This window comes from Pelophylax lessonae, assembly GCF_965119305.1.
Source record: "Pelophylax lessonae genome assembly, chromosome: 3".
Classification (NCBI taxonomy): Eukaryota; Metazoa; Chordata; class Amphibia; order Anura; family Ranidae; genus Pelophylax; species Pelophylax lessonae.
The window spans coordinates 351,485,721-351,503,074 of record NC_138770.1 but is presented as its reverse complement, the minus strand read 5'-3'; the positions used below and the strand labels follow the sequence as shown (position 1 = coordinate 351,503,074).

The window sequence follows — 17,354 nt, the reverse complement described above, 5'->3', positions numbered from 1 at the left end:
ACATTTCCACTTAGTTCCTGTTCAGATAGAAAATTAAGAGAAGTCTATGTGGACAAAGAATCTTTTGAAACTGAACATAAGTTCAGTCCTTCCCTGTTTTCCTATCCTAAACCAAAAAAAAAAAAAAAAAAACACCACATTTTGACTAAAGCTGGATACACACTATACAACTTTTGTTGATTGATTTCCTTATTGATTTCCTTTAGAATTACCTTCCAACTATGTAGTGCACAGGCCTGCCTGATTGCATGTAATTGAAAGTGTTTAGGTTTGACCTCATAATATATGGTTTTGGTAAATCTAAAGGAAAAAATCGAGAAAATTGTATAGTGTGCATCCAGGTTTAGGCCCCTTTCACATGGGGGGGGGGGACTCCGCTTGGAGTCCTCTTTAGCTGACCATTGAGCAGGCGGATGAGTTGTCCTTGTCAGAGCAGACACCGACAACGCTCGCTGTTCTTTATAGGCAGCCGGATGTAAATGGACTGCCTGTCTGTTTACACCCAACAGCCATCCGATCGACAGATGAGGATCACACCCCCCATCTGTCTGTTTTTAGTGGATAGGATCGGATGTTTTTTGACACTCACCACTCCATAGAGGACAATGGATGGTCTAATCAGGTCTAACTAAAAAACGGACAGGCGGACCTGAGTGGTCCGTTAGTGTGAAAGGGGCCTATAGCTGGTATTTAACTAAGATAATTACCACATAAAGCCAACCCACACACAATCCTACTCAAGTTTCCTTTTACACAAAGTAAAAATTCAGCCAATAAAACAACTTTCTACTTGCTGCACCCCATTCCTCGCCAACAATTAGCTAAAAAGTTCCAAAAGTTTAACTTGTATTTTTTTACCTTTCTGGTGTTGCATCGCAGCACTGTTTCATACCAGACCCTTATCCAGGCATGCAGCCTGGCAAGTCAGGAGGGGGGGGGGGGGGCAACCAAGCATCCCCCCTCCTCCTAAACAATACCAGTCCACATGCATTCAACATGGTGGGGAGGGTGCTCAGCCCCCCCCCCCCTTAGAGCACCTTGTGGGAACAAGGGCCTCTTCCCAACAACCCTGGGCTGTGGTTGGCGGGAGTCTGCGGGGGGCTTATCAGAATCTGGAAGCCCCCCCTTAATAAGGGGGCTCCCAGATCTCACCCCCCCCCATATGAATGGGTATCGGGTACATAGTACCCCTACCCATTCACTAGAAAAGTTTACAAAAGTAATAAACACAAGAGAGATTTTTTGACAAATCCTTTATTAACAGGGCGTCAGATGGTGGGGTGCCGCCGGGTGACATAGCCAGGTGGCCCGCTCCTTGCCTATATATGAAATGTCAAAAAGCACAGCGGCAGGAGGCCTTCCAGGACGCACAAGCCTTTTTCCATTTTTTTTTTTTTTTCCGTGGGTCCAGCTAGTGGCGTGATTGACAATGGATTTACATTGCGGGACACTTTTTTCAATTTAATTTCCTTTGTGTTTATTACTTTTGTACACTTCTTTGGTGAATGGGTAGGAATACTATGTACCTGATACCATTCACATGGGGGGGGGGTGGGATCTGGAGGCCAAGATGATTCACCATATCATAGAAACAGTAGGGAAATTCACATAAAATACAACTTTAAAACTTTATTAAAAGCCAAAGACCGATATACTACTCACAAAATGCCCCCAATGACATCAAGGTGGAGCGAACGCACACGACATTACCTCGCTCATCTGTACCAGGAAGTGTTTTTTGTACTAAGCGCTTATTCATTTAAATTTTGTGAGTAGTATATTAATCTTTGGCTTTTGTTAAAGTTTTACGCTATGTGAATTTCCCTACTCTTTTCCATGTTATGGTGAATCATCTGTGGACTTTGGGATGGCATTTTAATAGATTAAGAGCTATCACAGGATCTTCGATAAATGGGTTTTATATAGATCCTATCTATATGGATGCAATTGTGAGCTACATGCCTATTTGACTCTGTAAGGGCCCAAAGGTTTCGGTAGGAGTCCTTATAATTTGAAGTGACGGTGCACTTGGGGAACACAAGCAGTGGATCAGTGCGATTTCAATTTAATAATTATTTTCAGAGGAGCATTTAGAGGCAGTTAAAAAAAAAGTTCAGAATCGCATTTCTGAGAACAGCTTGAGTATAAAACAACGCTTAGGGCCCATGCACAATGGAAATAAACGCCTGTCCTCTTGGCAGAAAAAAGCTCATATTGAGTGTTTTTTGGACACGCGTTTGTAATGATATCACGTACTGGACACATGAAAAGCTGTAGCAAGTGGTCATATTGATCAGTTATCATAGATCAGCCCTGACAGTCTTGCAGAACAGTTAAACATTGCTGTAGTGATTGCCCCCTCACTCCTCCTATAATTCATGGAATGCATAGGATTTACACAGTGTCTAGGCCTGGCCTGTGCAGAGCAGTAAACAGCTAATTGAGTCCTGGCATGATGTCGGTTTCTGCTGTCCAGGCCTATCATAAAACTATGACAATGCCATAAAGTATGCCCAAAACTAATAGGGATCGTAAAAGGCAATCAGAGAGCGCTACCCAATTCAAAACTTAAATTCACACACGGTCATAAACTCAGACAGGAGCATGACATCTTAATATTAAGTATATATTTGAATGAGAAATTTTGTACTGGAGGAAATAAGGTCATACATGACCACAAGCACATATAGAAGGGAAGATAGCTGTTAGATGCCTCCTGGATGTCAGGTTTATCTGAGCCACCCTGTGGTTAGTATCCCTGGATGCGGAACTCAATGCTGCACCATAATCTACCAGCTTCAAGAATGCAACCGCTACATATTGGGAAGGTATGAATGGTGGAATAAAACTGACTATAATGGAGGGACTCAAACCCAGGACAGCCCATGGCCACTCTGTTTTATTGGTCAGGGCATCTGTCAACACCCCTTTGATCCCAAAGAAAAAGGGAGATGCCTAATCAGTTGTGAGCTCTCATGGCACCATCAAAGCAGAACATCTGTCAAGTTTGAGAACGGATAACACCTAGCTCATCAACTGACCTCTGATAACACCCAGGACATTGACTACAAGTATTCTTCCTCCTGAATTCTACCTTATTTTGCTATTGCTGCATTATGTCTCTATTTCTCTAAAACGCCTTTTTACTGTAAATATTTTATTTGCACCATCTTTGACCTTTTCATTAATAAAACCATATTTTGAAGTGTTAACCTTGTCCCTAAGCTCTTAATGCAAGCTAACAAAGAACTGGTGATTGGGATCATATATCACCTTCTCAGCAATTTTTATAATCATTCACTATTTACTTTCATTGATGTCGCTATCACTTTTTATTTATGATGATATCTCATGTGTGTTGTTATATATATATATATCTTATGAATTAATTTATCACTGGATATTTTAGTTAGTATAGCACTTACTGCACATCACTAGGCCCTCTTTACACCTGTGGGTTTTAGGCGTGGAGCAATTTTAAACAGACTGGAGAGAGAGGTGACAAAAGAAGCTGCAAAGCTGAATCAGGATATTAAATTTGTCACATAACTAGCTACAGTATACAATGAAGAAGAGGTGTGTGAATCACAAGATTGTCAAAAAAGCAATTAAAAATCCTTTGGCATGTAACACAGCTTGTATACTGCACATGTCATTCAGCTGTGTCTAGGTCTTCTTCTAGAAGCATTGTTGGGATATTTGGGTCAGGTTTAGCTCTCCGGATTTCACACTCATGTACCTCACAAAAGACTAGTTCAGTTGCCTATTTACCATCACTGCTTGTTCACATCATAGCTCATGCATTATTTGCACGTGCTGGCATGCAATTTTAAGCTACACCACAGGGAAATGTGTTGGTTTTTTTACACATGTTGCAATGCATTTAAAACTTTTTTCCCATTTGTTTTACTTATTTGCTATTATTTTGGCTTTAGCCAGACGTTCTGCGCAAACCATGACTTTTTCTTTTTTAATACAACTGCAATCATAGGAGAATCATTAGTAAGACCTCATCCGGAATATGCAGATCAGTTTTGGGCACCAGTTCTCAAAAAGGATATCAGGGAACTGGGGAAAGTCCAGAGAAGGGCAAACAAAATGATAAAAGGCAAGGAGGAGCTCCGCTATGAGGAAAAGATTAGAGGAGCTGAATTTATTCTGTCTTGAGAAGAGGAGAATAAGGGGGGATATGATCAACATGTACAAATACATAAGGGGTCCATATAGTGAACTTGGTGTTGAGTTAATCATTTTAAGGTCATCACAGAGGACAAGGGAGCACTTGTTACGTCTAGAGCAGTTGTTCTCAACTCCTGTACTCAGGACCCACTAACAGGCCAGGTTTGCAAGATAACTGAAATACATTAATAGAAAAAATAGAAAAAATTTCCGCGCTAATATGATAAATAATTAGTAGATGTATGTCAGCAGCCAACACAAAATCAACCAACAGTGACTCAAAAATAACAGTAAACCATAAAAGTGTAGCGCTAAAAATATTGATGATCAAAAATTGAAAAATAGTGTCCAAATAAATGGAAGAAAACCACTAATCACAATATTGTTTGTAATAAAGAAAAAAGTGTCCAAGTGAATAAGTCCCAATATAAATAATATAAAATGAAATCATGAATCCACGTGCACAATGTTGCAAGAAGTGATTCAGCCCGTGACACCCAGGGTATGAGAAGGAAGGGAACACCTCGGTGGTGGGATATATTAAGCAGCTTACCAGATTTCCGTGGCTGTTCAACTTAATGAACCAGCCTCTCCCAGCTAGTAATCAAGACCGTTGACGATCCGGTGTTCAAGGGATGCTTAATTGATGCAAATAAACCACTTCTCAAGAAACATATAACTGATCAGTGCAGGATTCGTACTCCTCAGTATTTTTCACCAAACATAAATGAATATGTGGGAAGAAAAGAAAGCGAAGCCCATAGCGTAATCCCATTTAAAAACAGTATTCCATTTTATTAAAAAATATTACTCACAATATCTCAAGAACAAACAGGCTTGTCAAATCATTAAACCTGGGGATGAAGATGCGGCGTCCCGCGAATAATCCCACGTGGCAAAAGATGATGGAGGCCGGCTATTTTCCAGGGGGCGTGTGGATGTTGCGTCTGGAGTCGCCAACGTTTCGTCTCAATAGACTTCGTCTGGGCGTGACCCCAGACACAACTCACACGCCTAAAATAGCCCCACATCTCCGCCTATTGGTCCCACACCACGCCGTAGTATGTCTATAATTAGTAATGTCGTCCTACGTCCACCAATCCGCAATCAGCGGAGGGGACGCTCATTAGCCAATCAGGTGCAGCTTGAGCCTTGAAATGGTTCCGAACGCCTACCAATCCGCAATCGGCGGAAGTGGCGTCCACCAATCAAGAGCGCCCAACAATGACGACGAACTCCCGCCAATCCGCGATAAGCGGAAGTGACGTTCGTCTGTCAGACGAGCGCCGGCGGAAGTGAGTCTCGTCACCTCCGGCGGGGATAACCGGAAGACACACATCAGCGGAAGTCATGTGACCAAGAAGCGGAGGAAGAAAACAATCTTTAGCACATCGCTCCTCCTGCTAATGTTAGCCCAGGGGGTGAGCGTTTGAAAATGGGGAAACTCCTCTATAATGCCCTAATTATCTTTTGGATGGAAATTAAATGTCCTCCAAAGAAAAATAACTATTGCTGATTATTATTAAACAAATTAACATAACTGGGCAATGATGGCTATACCTAAAAAGGGGAGTCCGCTCATTAATTGTTCTTAAACGATCAAGATAATAAGATTTATGTCATTCTAAAAACATTTTGGGGTAACGATAAATTTAGATCATCTCATAGTAAATTAATTATATTGAGATTTATAGGCAATGTGTCTATTTCATCTGGCTGAATACAGGATAATTCAAAAAACGCCATCTAGTGGCCAAAGTAGTGTAGCATTTAAAAAATGTGAACTACTGAAAACCATGTGAAAAAAAGTAGAAAATACAAAAGATGTGCATGTTAATGAAAACATGTATGTGAATAATCTCATATATGAAAATACAGAACGTGAATATGGAAAAGGGGATCTGTGACGATCTCACACAAAATGTATAAAGTGCTAAAATACAAAATAAGAAAAATATATAAAATATAAAAAACATATAAAATATATAAAAAATATATAAAAATGGCTAATGACAGCCATATATAAGAAATCAAGTGCTAGTTTAGAAAAATACAGCGAGATGTGAGTATAACTCATAGACACATTACCATAAAGATCTCCCCCCAGTAAATTTCATACATAAAAGTGTGAAACCATAAAACAGATTAAAAGGATAAAAGTGTGTAAAATCAACTATTATTAATAAAAGCATTTACATCCCATTCCACATTTAACCCATAGGGACTGTAAGTTTTGAGGGTATAGATCAAGCGAGTCTCCATTTTAGATACTTCTCGTCTTGCATTGGATCCCCTCCAATGAGGTGTAAACTTGGCAATCCCTATAAATAATGTATTTTTGGGGTTATTGTGATGACACTGGTCATAGTGTTTTGATACACTGTGGCCTGGGAAGCCCTTCCTGATATTGCCTGCATGTTCTCCCAGCCTAACTTGCAATTTCCTCGTCGTGCGTCCCACATATTGTAGCCCGCACTTACATTGAAGCATGTATACAACATTAGTGGACGAACAGGTAATAAGTGAGTCAATCCTATATTCTCGTCCAGTTACAGAGGATGTAAATTTCTCAATTTTTCTTCCCTTGAAGGAGTTGAGAGCACAGATTTTACATCTACGGCATGGGTAAAAGCCTTTAAAGTCACCAAAGAAGGTAGGCTGGATAGGTTTTTCAATAACATTTTGGGCTATTTTATGTCTCAAGGAAGGCACCCCCCTAAAAATAATTTTGGGATGTTCGGATAGCAGAGGGCCCAGAATCCGGTCATTTTTTAAAACCGGCCAATGTTTTTTAATAATTTTCTTAATCAGAAAATGTTGGGTCGAATAAGAAGTGATGAACGAATTCTTAAAACCTTCGTTTTCGTGGACGAGTTCTTACAGCCCTTGGTTAAGCAAATCCCATCCTATCTTAAGGACACTACTCACGTCCTGAATATTCTGCATGACGTCTCCTGGAAAGAAGGGTACATCATGGCTACAGCCGACGTAACGTCGCTGTACACCATAATAGACCATGAACAGGGACTAGAAGCTGTAAAATATTATTTAGACCTATGGAGTCCTTTGCTTCAGGAACAAAAGAGTTTTGTAATAGACATGATTAAATTCGCTATGTCACACAATCTCTTTTGGTTCGATAACACCTTTTATTTACAGAATAGGGGAGTCGCGATGGGGGCCAAATTTGCCCCTAGCTTGGCCAATCTTTTTATGGCCAAGTGGGAGGAGGATGTCGTCCTTGTGAACCGCCCGCCGCAGTTGATTTTATGGCGGAGATACATTGACGACATCCTCCTCCTATGGGATGGCAGTGCCCCCTCACTTGACTCCTTTATCTCTGGTTTAAATGTTAACAACAGAGGCATTAAACTGGATTATACCAGTAGCCCTATTAATATTACTTTTCTTGATTTGAATTTGGTGGTACAGGGTGACAAAATCATAACCACCACTCACTTCAAGAAAACGGACCGGAACAGCTTCATTCCACGTGACAGCTGTCATCACCAATCTTGGCTTAATGCCGTCCCAAAAGGTCAGTTTCTGCGGCTACGCAGAAACTGTACCCGACAGGAGGACTTCCTACTTCAGGCTAACACCCTCAAGGCTAGGTTTATGGAAAAAGGGTATGATGCAAATCAATTGGACGCCACTATTAAAGACATAGTAGCCGTAGACAGGTCATCTTTATTACGTCCAAAACCGAAGGGAAGTGAAAACGAAGGTTTTAAGAATTCGTTCATCACTTCTTATTCGACCCAACATTTTCTGATTAAGAAAATTATTAAAAAACATTGGCCGGTTTTAAAAAATGACCGGATTCTGGGCCCTCTGCTATCCGAACATCCCAAAATTATTTTTAGGGGGGTGCCTTCCTTGAGACATAAAATAGCCCAAAATGTTATTGAAAAACCTATCCAGCCTACCTTCTTTGGTGACTTTAAAGGCTTTTACCCATGCCGTAGATGTAAAATCTGTGCTCTCAACTCCTTCAAGGGAAGAAAAATTGAGAAATTTACATCCTCTGTAACTGGACGAGAATATAGGATTGACTCACTTATTACCTGTTCGTCCACTAATGTTGTATACATGCTTCAATGTAAGTGCGGGCTACAATATGTGGGACGCACGATGAGGAAATTGCAAGTTAGGCTGGGAGAACATGCAGGCAATATCAGGAAGGGCTTCCCAGGCCACAGTGTATCAAAACACTATGACCAGTGTCATCACAATAACCCCAAAAATACATTATTTATAGGGATTGCCAAGTTTACACCTCATTGGAGGGGATCCAATGCAAGACGAGAAGTATCTAAAATGGAGACTCGCTTGATCTATACCCTCAAAACTTACAGTCCCTATGGGTTAAATGTGGAATGGGATGTAAATGCTTTTATTAATAATAGTTGATTTTACACACTTTTATCCTTTTAATCTGTTTTATGGTTTCACACTTTTATGTATGAAATTTACTGGGGGGAGATCTTTATGGTAATGTGTCTATGAGTTATACTCACATCTCGCTGTATTTTTCTAAACTAGCACTTGATTTCTTATATATGGCTGTCATTAGCCATTTTTATATATTTTTTATATATTTTATATGTTTTTTATATTTTATATATTTTTCTTATTTTGTATTTTAGCACTTTATACATTTTGTGTGAGATCGTCACAGATCCCCTTTTCCATATTCACGTTCTGTATTTTCATATATGAGATTATTCACATACATGTTTTCATTAACATGCACATCTTTTGTATTTTCTACTTTTTTTCACATGGTTTTCAGTAGTTCACATTTTTTAAATGCTACACTACTTTGGCCACTAGATGGCGTTTTTTGAATTATCCTGTATTCAGCCAGATGAAATAGACACATTGCCTATAAATCTCAATATAATTAATTTACTATGAGATGATCTAAATTTATCGTTACCCCAAAATGTTTTTAGAATGACATAAATCTTATTATCTTGATCGTTTAAGAACAATTAATGAGCGGACTCCCCTTTTTAGGTATAGCCATCATTGCCCAGTTATGTTAATTTGTTTAATAATAATCAGCAATAGTTATTTTTCTTTGGAGGACATTTAATTTCCATCCAAAAGATAATTAGGGCATTATAGAGGAGTTTCCCCATTTTCAAACGCTCACCCCCTGGGCTAACATTAGCAGGAGGAGCGATGTGCTAAAGATTGTTTTCTTCCTCCGCTTCTTGGTCACATGACTTCCGCTGATGTGTGTCTTCCGGTTATCCCCGCCGGAGGTGACGAGACTCACTTCCGCCGGCGCTCGTCTGACAGACGAACGTCACTTCCGCTTATCGCGGATTGGCGGGAGTTCGTCGTCATTGTTGGGCGCTCTTGATTGGTGGACGCCACTTCCGCCGATTGCGGATTGGTAGGCGTTCGGAACCATTTCAAGGCTCAAGCTGCACCTGATTGGCTAATGAGCGTCCCCTCCGCTGATTGCGGATTGGTGGACGTAGGACGACATTACTAATTATAGACATACTACGGCGTGGTGTGGGACCAATAGGCGGAGATGTGGGGCTATTTTAGGCGTGTGAGTTGTGTCTGGGGTCACGCCCAGACGAAGTCTATTGAGACGAAACGTTGGCGACTCCAGACGCAACATCCACACGCCCCCTGGAAAATAGCCGGCCTCCATCATCTTTTGCCACGTGGGATTATTCGCGGGACGCCGCATCTTCATCCCCAGGTTTAATGATTTGACAAGCCTGTTTGTTCTTGAGATATTGTGAGTAATATTTTTTAATAAAATGGAATACTGTTTTTAAATGGGATTACGCTATGGGCTTCGCTTTCTTTTCTTCCCACATATTCATTTATGTTTGGTGAAAAATACTGAGGAGTACGAATCCTGCACTGATCAGTTATATGTTTCTTGAGAAGTGGTTTATTTGCATCAATTAAGCATCCCTTGAACACCGGATCGTCAACGGTCTTGATTACTAGCTGGGAGAGGCTGGTTCATTAAGTTGAACAGCCACGGAAATCTGGTAAGCTGCTTAATATATCCCACCACCGAGGTGTTCCCTTCCTTCTCATACCCTGGGTGTCACGGGCTGAATCACTTCTTGCAACATTGTGCACGTGGATTCATGATTTCATTTTATATTATTTATATTGGGACTTATTCACTTGGACACTTTTTTCTTTATTACAAACAATATTGTGATTAGTGGTTTTCTTCCATTTATTTGGACACTATTTTTCAATTTTTGATCATCAATATTTTTAGCGCTACACTTTTATGGTTTAACTGAAATACATTGCAGGTGAAATAATTTGCTGCTCAGTGATTGCAGTATTCTAGTCTGCATCTCCTCAGGGTAATACCTAAAATCTGGCCTGTTAGCGGGTCCTGAGGACCAGAGTTTAGAACTGCTGGCCTAGAGGAAAAGAGATTCATCTCCAAATACGGAAAGGTTTCTTCACAAAAAGAGCTGTGAAAATGTGGAATAGACTCCCTCAAGAGATGGTTCTGACTAGGTCAGTAGATTGCTTTAAAAAAGGCCTGGATCCTAAATGTACATAATATATTTGGGTACTAACATCTATAGCTAAAGTTGATGCAGAGAATATCCGACGACCTCTCCGAAGAACAGAAAGGATTTTTGTAGCAAATTGGATTATGCTTTGCAGGGTTTTTTTCGCCTTCCGGTTTAACTGGGGGGTATAGGATTGTGTATATGGGATTGTATGATTTTTCGTTGTCTTTTTTTAATTGGTTGAACTAGATGAACTTGTGTCTTTTTTTCAACCGGGCTATGTAACTATGTACTGTGGGAGACCAGATATAGTGAATGCAGGGCCCTGGGTTTAGTAACACTAAAGCCCCGTACACACGAGTAGAAATTCGGCCGGGAAATTTCGTCCGACGACCAATCTGCCGATTTTCGGCTTGTTAGTATGGTGCTTCCGACAACCGACTCAGAAATGGTTCTAAATACAGACTACAAAAGTATGGATAATAATTAAATGGAGGGGAAAAAAAACATGACCTACCTTTGTGCAGCTGTTTTGACGACTGTTCGAGTGATACTAGTGTGATGGAATAGTCTTCCCTGAACAAATGTTCCAGATGTTGGTGTAATGCTTTGGACACTGTCCCTGTCATTGACAAGAGAAAATCTTTTACTTTAACCTTTTGTACAAACCAAGACACAAGTGAAAAAAAAAAAGGCCTTTACCTTTTCTGAATGAGCCATATCCTCCATCTTTGTCTCACATGCCAATAGCAACCACATCCCTTGCTTTTCTCTCTTTGAATAAGGGATGAAACCTGATTGGTGGCTGTAGGCAGCAAAAGGTCCATCAAGGGATTGATAGCATAGTTTACCCTTGCTGCAGAGCCTTTTTTATTTTTTGCACACAAGTGTACAGTAAAATCGTGGGGAGTGTACCTTTTTGTCACACTATATATGCAATATCTAATTTTTTTTTTTTTTAGTCAACTTTATTGTTCTCACAATGTGATAGCACTTTTTGAGTACAGGTCTTCTTTATGGAGACATCAGGGGTCTTCTGAACCTAAGATACCTCCACTGAACTCGTGCCACTCTGATGAGGAAACTGTTCTCAATCAGCTGCTTCACCTGGCTCTTCCAGACAGAAACAGGCAGCTATGATTTATAGCCTTTATTATTATTCATTTTATATTAGGATTATTATATTCAGAATAGCAGTATCTTCTATAGAAGGCGTGTATTGTACAATGATCTTCTCTGGGTATTAAATATTATAAGCATGCTACAATCTTTGTTCTTTACTTAAAAAGAGCACTGGATGTTAATTTTGAGCAGTGGTTCTCTAGACCTGACAATTATTTCAACAGACCTGACAATTATTTCAACAGTTCCTCCAGGGTAAAAAAAGGTTGGGAAAGGCTGTACTAGATATTCAAATTGTTTTGTGCCCCATTGAAACCACCTTGTGCTGTCTTCTCAATCCATTCCATCCATGCACTTCTCCTTGACTGGCAGACCCTTTTCCTCTGTGCTGCTAATCGCTCTATAGGGGTGGCCTGGTCATGCATGCTTGCCCACCCCCTGCTCTCCCTTACGACGATGATGCCCAGCCAGTGGACAAAAAAGGCCAGGGTAGGCACACGGCTATGCAGGAAGCGTAGAATATACTCAGATTGTTATTTGGCATCTCTGCCACGGGCACTGGATGACCTTGTCCTGGCACTGACGTTGATGCAGATAGCCACAACCGTGAAACAATACTTTATCCCACTGTGCCAAAAGCAGGCAAAAGTGGACACTCTGTTCTGAATTCAGAAGCACTGCAGCATCATGGCCAAATCATCCGATCATAGCAGGAAGTGTATTTGCTGGCTAAATCAACTGAAATTTGTGGGACCATGCGGTACTTTCTGATCTATGCGTGTGAAGCCAGCAACGACAGCTGTTATTAATCTAAAAGCAAGTGTTCCATTTAAAATCTGTTATCCAATAGGAGCACATTTTTACCCTTTGAACAATGGGGGGGGTCACCAGAAAAACATGTTAAAGAATCTCTGACCATTTCTCATTCTACTACTCTCAATAGGGTCAAAGATGGTAATACAACACTGACAGGTGCCCAAACCCTTCCCTGTTCTACCCAATACAAAAAAAATGTTTGGCTAGGGCAAGGCTTAATTCCAAATGTATTCTTAAAAAAAAAAAAAAAAAAAGTATCAAATAAGTAAAAACATTTTTTCATGTAAAGCAGTTAATGTACAGCTTGTATAACAGTGTAAATTTGCTGTCCCCTCAAAATAACTCAACACACAGCCATTAATGTCGATACCGCTGGCAACAAAAGTGAGTACAGTCCTAAGTGAAAATTTCCAAGTTGGGCCCAATTAGCCCTTTTTCCTCCCCAGTGTCATGTGACTCAGTGTTACAAGGTCTCAGGGGTGAATAGGGAGCAGGTGTGTTATATTTGGTTTTAGCGCTCTCACTCTCTCATACTGGTCACTGTAAGTTCAACATGGCACCTCATGGCAAAGAACTCTCTGCGGATCTGAAAAAAAAAAAACGTTACTCTACATAATGATGGTCTAAGCTAGGGATGCACCGAAATGAAAATTCTGGGCCGAAACCGAAAATGCAGGATGCCCTTGGCCGAAAACCGAAACCGAAAATGACTTTTTCCCCCAAATAATTTTAAATTAGATAGAACAGGGCATACACAAAAAACAGGCAGCGACGTACACCTGTCGCTGCCACCCTGTCACAGTATATGTACTGTGATGGGTTGGCAAGAGGTTAATTTAATTACCAAAGGTATTTGTATTATGCAGCATGAGGGGGTTAATGTATTGCCACTTATGGTCACTGATGCATTAGTGACCAACCAGTGGCAGTTAATTAACCCCTTTGTGCTGCATTAGTGCAACCCGTATCAGTGTTAATTAACACTGGCTGCACTGATACTGGTTGCACTAATGCAGTACAAAAGGGGTTAATTTTTTTTTTTTTATGCAAGATTTATTTTTATGTTCCTATAGAACACAGAATTGCATAAACTTAAATGAAACATTGTGTATACATACAAAGTAAAAAAGTAAATTTGCTGCTTCAGGGTAACCTTCAAATAAAGTACATGTCTTAAAAACTGACATTATTTCAAACATTAGAATAAACTTAATTACAAACAGCAAAGTAATTGAACTGTGTTTGGAATAATTTGGTGTTTGGTACTGCCATTTCTGCACTGCTTCTTTTCAGTTCAAAGACAGGGAGCTTTTGGCAGATACTGGTCAAGATAGCCCAAGAGTTTTAACAACTAGTTTCACTGGTTGTCATGTGGACGCTTTGCTAGAGAAAAAAAAAAAAAAGGATGGCTCAGATTTCATTCATGAGGCTTGGAATGTGTACGTAGCTGCTTGCTGTTCTGCATATTTCCCGCCCACATCTCCCTCTCTGTCCTGCACAGACATACGCCGAGATAGGAGAGTGGGCGGCCCCGGGCAGACAGAAAAACTGGGGTGGGAGGGGGAGGAGGATGAGCTGTGTGTGTCTTTCTCCTCTCCTGTCCGTGTCTGGGAGGGGTGAGTACTGCTCGCTGCTGTGTGATAGACGAGGTGTCACAGACGCTGCGCTCTGCTGCAGCCACGGCACCTAATTGAACAGACTGATTCTCCTATCCTACGGACGGGAGAATCAGGGACTTTTCAAACCTGCGCTGCGGCCATTAATTTCGGCATTTTAACCCATTTTCGGCCGAAATGGGATAGGCCCATTTTCGGCCGAAAATTTCGGTGGCCGAAATTTCGGTGCATCCCTAGTCTAAGCTATAAGAAGATTGTCAAGACCCTGAAACTGAGCTGCAGCCCGGTGGCCAAGTCCATACAGTGGTTTAACAGGACAGGTTCCACTCAGAACAGACCTCACCATAGTCGACCAAAGAAGCTGAGTCCACGTGCTCAGCGTCATATCCAGAGGTTGTCTGGAAAATAGACGTATGAGTGCTGCCAGCACTACTGTAAAAGTTAAAGGGGTGGGGGGGCCAGCCTGTCAGTGCTCAGACCATACGCCACACACTGCATCAAATTGGTCTGCATGGCTGTCGTCCCAGAAGGAAGCCTCTTCTAAAGAGGATGCACAAGAAATCTCGCAAACAGTTTGCTGAAGACAAGCAGACTAAGGACATGGATTACTGGAACCATGTCCTGTGGTCTGATGAGACCAAGATAAACGTATTTGGTTCAGATGGTGTCAAGCGTGTGTGGTGGCAACCAGGTGAGGAGTAGAAAGACAAGTGTGTCCTGCCTACAGTCAAGCATGGTGGTGGGAGTGTCACGGTCTGGGGCTGCATGAGTGCTGCCGCCACTGGGGAGCTGCAGTTCATTGAAGGAATCTTGAATGCCAGCATGTACTGTAACATACTGAAGCAGAGCATGGACCCCTTCCTTCAGAGACTGGGCCGCAGGGCAGTATTTCAACATAACGACCCCAAAAGAACTCCAGTGGCAACCTGTGAAGCTCTGGTGAGCTCAATGCCCAAGAAGGCTAAGGCAGTGCTGGAAAATGGTGGCCACACAAAATATTGACCCTTTGGGCCTAATTTGGACATTTCCAGTTAGGGGTGTACTCAATTTTGTTGTCAGTGGTTTAGCCATGAATGGCTTTGTGTTAAGTTATTTTGAGGGGACAGCAAGTTTACACTGTTATACAAGCTGTACACTCACTACTTTACATTGTAGCAAAGAGTAATTTCTTCAGTGTTGTCACATGAAAAGATACAATAAAATATTTACAAAAATGTGAGGGGTCTACTAACTTTTGTGAGATACTGTATGTTCTAAAATAAACACTACTTGGTGGCGGCCGATTTATGAATGGCCTGTATATATTAGATGAGTGCACATTTACCCTAATTTCTTGCTTCCTCCCAACATGTTCAGTCCAGTCGCATTGCCCCTCATAGGCCTCAAGTGAAGGGGTTTGACTTTTCTTTCATAAGTCCTAATTGTGTCCCCAGTACTTCTCCCTGTTCCAGGTCTAAATTGTCTGGACTGCAAGAAATAAGTACATTATTAACCACAAAAAGTACTTGGATATATAAAAAAAAAAACACAAAGCAATAAGACCGTTTAACGTGTAGCTATATAAACTCTGGTGCAGGTCATGTGTAGGTGTTGATTTATTTAAAGTGGTTGTAAACCCTTATATATACCCAGTGAAGTTGACTGGCCTCCGGTGATACACAGATGAAACAAATCCTCCTAGATAAATAGTACCTTTTTATCTGTGGTCTTCTCTACTGCTGATCAAAATCCAGAATTTATAACGAGATTGTCTGAACTGTCAGAAAATAGTGGGTGGAGAGCTGAAATTACACTCTGCAGAGCTCAGTAAGGAGAGCTCAGAGCTGATGGGAGGGAGGGGGGACACACTCCTCTTCATACAGCACACAGGAACAGAGCTGAGTCTGTCAACCAGCTGGAGGTCCCTCCCATGTCACCTTTTTTCTCTTGGTGTCGGGAAACTTTTAGAAGTGATTTTATGCAAATATGGCAGAGGAATGAAGCAGCAGACAGAAATGACATGTCTGAGGTTTACAACCACTTTAGGAGCAATGTAACCTTTTTAATCAGATTTTATTTAGAACATTTAAAATTTCAATCTTAAAGACAAAACAAACGAAAACAAACAGATCTGTATATACCGTATATATATATATATATATATATATATATACACACACACACACACACACACACACACACACACATATACACATACACCCACACGCAGTATATAGCGCGGACAATTTACACAGAGCTTTGTGTAAACAGTATATTATAAAATCACATCAGTCTCAGCCCTCAAGGAGCTTACAATGTAAACGCCCTAACTCACTATCATACATATACATACTATGTATGGCCAGTTTTGACAGGAGCCAATTAAGCGAACAGCAAATCTTTGCAGTGTGGGAGGAAACCAGAGACCCAGAAGAAACCCACACAGTCACAGAAGACATGCAAGCTACAGGCGGGCAGTGCCATGGTTGCAATTCAAAACAACAACCCTAATGCAGCCAGTAAAAAGTGCTAACTGCTTAGCCACTTAGCTGAAATGAGCTGCTTGACACTTTTTCTTTTTACCTGCCTAAAAATCAGTGTTTATAACCAAAACCTTCATATTAATCTTGTACTTGCTGAACATCAGTTACTTCAACAAGAATTTGTTATTTCAGACTATTTTTTATTTGTATACATATTTAAACTGATTTTCCTACTATTTTTTAAACAGAAAAGCATTTTTTAAACAGTGCACAGCTATTTGCTTTTCAAACTTGCTCTATCTGAAACTATGTACAAAGAAACTTAAATTGGAATGTGTGTGTGTGTGTGGTTGTTCCTAAAAGAGGTTGTAAAAGAACTGCACAGAACGGTCCTTAACCTCCTCTTCCTGGGTCCCTCACCAGTGCTGCTGGCTCCTCCTCGCTGTCCTGTGCTTCCAGGGGAAACGCTTCCCATAGGGCACTTGTGCCTACTCACTTTTGAGCCCCATTGCTGTGCCCATTGACCCAGACAGCGAAACTTGGCCCTGTCCCCCGTTCCAAAGGGTCCACATTTGCACAAATGTTGTAGGGCCCTTTTTTCCCCTGCACCTATGCAACGCAATTCTGGCAGGCATTGC

At 41.0% G+C, this 17,354-nt stretch overlaps 1 protein-coding gene across 1 annotated transcript in view; it reads right to left on the bottom strand.

The window, feature by feature from the left end:
• Positions 1 to 17,354, bottom strand: part of SENP6 (SUMO specific peptidase 6) — a gene marked incomplete at its 3' end in the record, with an annotated part of 259,644 nt that overhangs the window by 196,156 nt on the left and 46,134 nt on the right. The window contains 2 exon segments of the mRNA XM_082250891.1: positions 11,218 to 11,322; positions 15,579 to 15,721. Of these exon segments, the coding sequence (XP_082107017.1) occupies positions 11,218 to 11,322; positions 15,579 to 15,721 (248 nt within the window).